General features: G+C 39.9%; 1 protein-coding gene across 1 annotated transcript; it reads right to left on the reverse strand.

Annotated features, from left to right (window-relative positions):
- Positions 1-809: 809 nt before the first annotated feature.
- On the reverse strand, positions 810-1,835 carry LOC120163873. Its single transcript, XM_039173690.1, has one exon. It carries the CDS (start codon positions 1,833-1,835, stop codon positions 810-812), a length of 1,026 nt encoding a protein of 341 aa, XP_039029621.1.
- Between the last annotated feature and the right edge of the window lie 4,165 nt (positions 1,836-6,000).

Consider the following 6,000-nt stretch of genomic DNA (forward strand, 5'->3'; position numbering starts at 1 on the left):
TTAAGAGTGTCGTCGGGGATTAGGCTCGGTTTTCATCGGGGACTGCTGGATATGGGTTTCAGTGCCGTCGATGGTGGCTACTCAAGGGGAATGGTCACCATTATGTGGTGGCCGGAGCGATCAATTCTTTGGGGAAGGAGGCTTTCGCACGCTTGAAGAGAAAGGGTGATGGGTGTTGGGGATTAGAGAGCAGTCGGGCAGAATGAAAATTAAGGGAGAGAAAATAGTTTTATTTTGTTAATTTGGGAAAAATCACGATAAGGTCCCTTTAACTTTATCGTGTTTTGAGTTTCAGTCACCATTTCGTAGGATAATTACCCATAGGTGCTCTAACTTTAGGAACTCATTCGTATTTTGTTCACTAGTTTATGGGTAAATTTCTGTGTGGTCCTTGTCTTTAGCAGATGTTTTATATCTTGCCATTACGACAACGTGTAAGTGTTTCACTACCAACTTTTGGGCGTTGTGAGGGTATTAATCCTTCCCCATGCGTAATCGACTCCCGAACACATCAAATCATTGGTAAACGCATATCGAATTTTATCTTAAAAATGATTTTTCTTAAAATTGCTTTAAAAGATGTTTTGGGTATTCGACCTACCTAACCCAAAGGTCGATGACGACTCTATCCAATTTAATTCAAAATCACCCATCTTCCAAAATTAAAAGTAATAACCGTTTTTAAACAATAAATAATTATTTTACCTAAAAAAAATGGTTATGACACCACCAATGTCAGTACTGTGAAGTAACATCTGACTCGAAAAGCCTTGGCGATACATACAACACTGCATCTCGAATCGGTCTGCCTAATTCCTCCAAGCAATATCAGTGTTTCCATTGCATCTAGCAAAACATCCCGGAAGATCTTGATCCATTCCGAATTGCATCGAAACCCGACTTGAGACATACTGCTCTATGATGTCTAGCCCAACGAGTTCACTGCCCCTCAAACATCTAACAAACGAATGAATCTCTTTGTCCAAATCAACACGAGAATCGAGCAACACATTCTGTTCCTCATCACCATAAAACTTCGGCAAAGACCAATCATCGATCGACGTAACATACGGCCGCCATTGAAAACTTCCTCCTGCAGACTCCATAGCTAGCTTCACATTAACAACATTCACCTTAAGCTTGTTCCATCTCACCACCCTCGGCTCATTACTCGAGATCGAATTTGGCATCGGACGCAACCCCGGAAACCTTTCCCAAACCCAAACCTGCACTAACTGAAAGGGTGCATAAAGATTAACCAACCCATTACTTTGTGCCACAACCGAGCCAGAGAATCGATCCTTCAATAGATTTAAGTCCCTATATATGCTAGATAAAACAGCCGGTGCAAGAGCAACCCGATTCCCTCTAGCCAAATGAATCGCAACACGAAAAACATGCTTCCATATACTTGTAGAAGAAGAAGTCGCAAAAACAAAGTTCGATAACCATAAAGAAAGGAATGCTTCATGCTCAAGCTCATTCCCAGTTCCCATGAAATAGTCAATCCAAGCTTTAGGCGTGGCAAGCACGCAGCCTCCTCTTGCGGCCATTTTTCGCCCTTTGATCAACCTTTCTTCAACCTCGAGGAGGTGTTTACTCTTCAAAGGGTTCAAAACAGATTCACCAAGAACAGAAAACCCACCGATGACCATAACATCTTCCAAGGTTATCGTTGCTTTTCCCCAAGGAAAAACAAAAGTATTTGTCCCAAGACTCCATTTTTCGGCAAAACGAAGAACGAGTTCTTTGTGTTGTTTGATATCGTACCTGGAACTCATCACTGCATTGTGAATACCAACTTGTTCCCATAAAGCTCGATGCTTGGAATGCATTTTATGAACCCATATTTTCCATTTTTGGGTGGGACGCTTCCAGTCTCTGAACGACACTTTCTCGGACAAGTCCTTTACGCCATGGATGAAGGGCTCGGTGTTGCGGAAGACGGCTATCGGATAGAGCAAAATCGTAACTGATAATTTGAGAAAATAAAAATGAAGATAAAAGAGACACAAAATTTACGTGGAAAACCCCTAAATAATATAGGGTAAAAAAACCACGGGCAACGGTAGAAGAATTTCACTATGAGAAAATAGGAATTACAACTTATCTCTATCTACCAAGGAGAAAACAATGATAATTCTCTCTTGATAAAAAGGAGAAAAACAACTCTCAAGAAACTCTCTAAATTCTCTAGTATTGGAAGAAAGCTAGAATACTTTGGGATGGTTTTAAAGCTAAATGAGCTAGGGTATTTATAGCTAAATCTTAAGGACTTAATCTTATAAATACCCTAAAGTTTAGTGATTAAATTTTGTAATTATACCTTACTAAAATCAACCAAAGTTGGCTGCCCACTTAGACTAAATTAGCAGCCGGCTGCTGCCACAATTATTAACAATCTCCCACTTGAAGATTTGATTGGAACAATAATATCTTCACACCATTCTTTCTACCTTGTACCATCATGTTGCTTACGTCTCTAACAGGCCACAAGAGGATCGACACCAGGTAAATTTATCAGCGTTGATCGCCTTCGTCATGAAATCTGCTATGCTGTATTTGGTATGGATCTTCTGCATATCTATCGTTCCTTCTTCCACCTTTTCACGAATGAAATGGTACTGAACTCGTATGTGCTTTGTTCTTGAATGAAATACTAGATTCCTTGCTAGATGCAAGGCGTTTTGACTGTCACAAAACAGAGAAACATGCTCTTGATTGTACCCAAGCTCCTCTAATAGCATCTTCAACCAAATTGCTTCTTTACTGGCTTGTGTAGCTGCTACATATTCTGCCTCTGTTGCGGATGTAGCCACAACTGATTGCAATTTTGAAACCCAACTTACAGCTCCACCAGCAACTTTAAACACATATCCTGTAGTAGATTTGCTTTTATCCAAATCCCCTGCATAGTCAGAATCTACATACCCATTGATTAGTAAGTTTGATCCTCCGTAACATAATGCAACATTTGAGGTCCCTTTGATGTATCTCAATATCCTTTTTACTGTATTCCAATGCTCTTTGCCTGGATTTGCCATGTACCGACTAACTACTCCCACTGCTTGTGCAATGTCTGGTCTTGTGCATATCATAGCGAACATCAAACTTCCCACTGCTGATGCATACGGCACTCGAGACATCTCCATCCTCTCTTCTTCACTGCTAGGACTCATACTGGAGGATAATTTGAAGTTAATAGGAAGAGGGGTAGAAATTGGCTTACAATCTTGCATACTGAATCGTGACAAGATCTTCTTCAAGTAATTCTTTTGTGAAAGCCAAATCTTCCTATTACTTCTGTCTCGGTGAATTTGCATCCCTAGAATCTTGTTTGCTGATCCCAAGTCCTTCATTTCAAATTCCCTAGCCAGTTATGCCTTCAATTCTTCAATATGATCTTTGTTGGGTCCTGCAACCAACATGTCATCCACATACAACAGTAATATAACAAAATTGTTATCACTAGACCTGTTGAAATAAGCACAAGGGTCTGCATTAAGTATGGTGTATCCAAGGCACATAATGAAGGAATCAAATCTCTTATACAACCACCTCGATGCCTGCTTTAGACCGTACAGAGATTTTTTCAACCTGCAAACCAAGTTCTTCTTTTCTTTTTCTTCAAAACCTTCAGGCTGGAGCATGTAAATCTCTTCTTCAAGATTTCCATGAAGAAAAACTGTTTTAACATCTAGCTGCTCTAGATGTAAGTTCAATGTAGCACACATTGCCAAGACTACTCGAACTGTTGTTAGTCGAACCATAGGAGAAAAGAATTCATTAAAATCAATACCTTCTTTTTGAGCATATCCATTGACCACCAGTCTTGCACGATACCTCTCCACTTGATCGTCACCATTTCGCTTGATTTTGAAAACCCATTTGTTACCAATTGGCTTCCTTCCTTGTGGTAGTGGCACAAGGTCTCATGTATTATTTTTATGAAGGGCTTCAATTTCTTCTTGCATCGCCATTATCCATAGTGAAGCATCTGAGTTGTTTATTGCCTCCTGATATGTTGATGGCTCACCGTCCTCTGTTAAAAGGTAGTATGCAATATTACCTTCTATAACATAATCTGAGTGCCAATTGGGACGTCTTCTAACACAATCTGATTGACGAGTTGTTGGAGCTTCAGAACTCTCTGGTTCTTGTTCATCATATGTTGGTTCTGCTTCAGAAGAATCTCCTTGTTCAAACTCCTTTTCCACATGTATCTATGTAGTCTTTGACTTTTCAGTGCTATTATCGTCTTCTTTTCTTTGTAGCTTATTTTCTATAAAAATAACATCCCTGCTGATGATCACTTTGCGGGCAGTGGGATCCCACAAGCGATACCCCTTTACTCCATCAACATACCCCAATAATTTGCATTTCCTGGATTTTGGATCTAGCTTTGAAATTTCTTGGGAGTTGTACATCACGTACACAATACTTTCAAATACATGGAGGTTTGAATAATCAGCTGGTTTACCAGTTCACATCTCCATTGGTGTCTTCAGCTCTAATGCAGTTGATGGAGCTCGATTCACCAAATAACAGGCGGTATTGACTGCTTCTGGCCAGAATGATTTTTCTAGGCCTGCATCCCTCAACATTGCTCTTGTTCTTTCTAACAAGGTTTTGTTCATCCACTCTGCCACTCCATTTTGTTGAGGAGTGTTCGCCACTGTGAACTGTCTTTTGATGCCTTCTTTCCCTCAAAAGTCATCAAATTCTTCGCTTGTGTATTCTCCTCCATTATCTGTTCTGAAACACTTGATCTCATTTCCAGAATCAAGTTCCACCAGTGCTTTGAAGTTTTTGAAAGTTGAAAACACATATGATTTCTTCTTAATAGGGTACACCCAGCATCTCCTAGAGTAGTCATCAATAAATGATACAAAGTATTTTGCTCCGCCAAGGGATGTAACCGGTGCTTGCCATACATCAGAGTGAACCAATTCTAAAACACTTTTGCCTCTAGAATTTGATGTGTTGAATTTCAACCGGTGCTGCTTACTTGTTATGCAATGCTCACACAAAGGAAGTGATACATTTGTTAAGCCTGGAAGTAGCTTTTGCTCCACAAGGACTTTCATTCCTTGTTCTGACATGTGTCCAAGTTTCTGATGCCATAGCATTGCAGAATCTGAACTACATGAGGCAACAGAGACTTCTGTTTCTAGCAAAGTCTCTCCCTTCAGCATGTACAAGTTTGATGCTATCTTTTCGCCTTTCAGCACCACAAGCGCTCCACGGAACACCTTCATGATTCCTTTACGTGTTTCAATCTTGCTTGCATTATTATCCAACAATCCATATGATAATAAATTTTTCTTCATACCTTTCACGTGTTGCACATCTCGAACAACTTTAATTGTTCCATCGTACATCTTCAATTTGATAGTTCCAATGCCAACGATCTCTAAGGCATGATCATTGCAACTATACACAGATCCTCCTGAGACAGGTTCATAATGATAGAACCATTCTCTTCTTGAGATCATATGATATGTTGCTCCCGAATCAATGCATATCTCTTTCTACCTTCCACGGTGGTTGACGCTTCACAGCATAGAGCATCTCCATTATCTGAAGTGTTTATAGTATTGCCTTGTGGATTGGAGTTTTTATTTAGACTCCAATAATCCTTCTTCAAATGACCCTTCTTTCCACAGTTGTAACACTTTAAATTCTTCTTGCTCCTCGACTTTGATCTACCATGTTTGTGACTGCTGCTTTGGCCACGTTCTGTTGATCTCCCTCTCATAGTTGTCAATGCTTCTGTTTGTTACAGATTTACTTGTCTATCTTCCTTGTTCTTGCGCCGATTTTCTTCTTGTAGAACAGCAGCTGCAACATCATCGAATACTAGACTGGTGACATTACTGTTTGTCAAGTTGATGATGAGTTGATCATACGAATCCGGTAGACTTTGAAGTAGAAGTTCAATACGTCTTGTTCTCCTATTTTACAGCTTAAGGATGTAAGCTGAGAAAATAAAGTGTTCAG

The sequence above is a fragment of the Hibiscus syriacus genome, unplaced genomic scaffold (assembly GCF_006381635.1).
Source record: "Hibiscus syriacus cultivar Baekdansim isolate YM2019G1 unplaced genomic scaffold, ASM638163v2 tig00111502_pilon, whole genome shotgun sequence".
NCBI lineage: Eukaryota > Viridiplantae > Streptophyta > Magnoliopsida > Malvales > Malvaceae > Hibiscus > Hibiscus syriacus.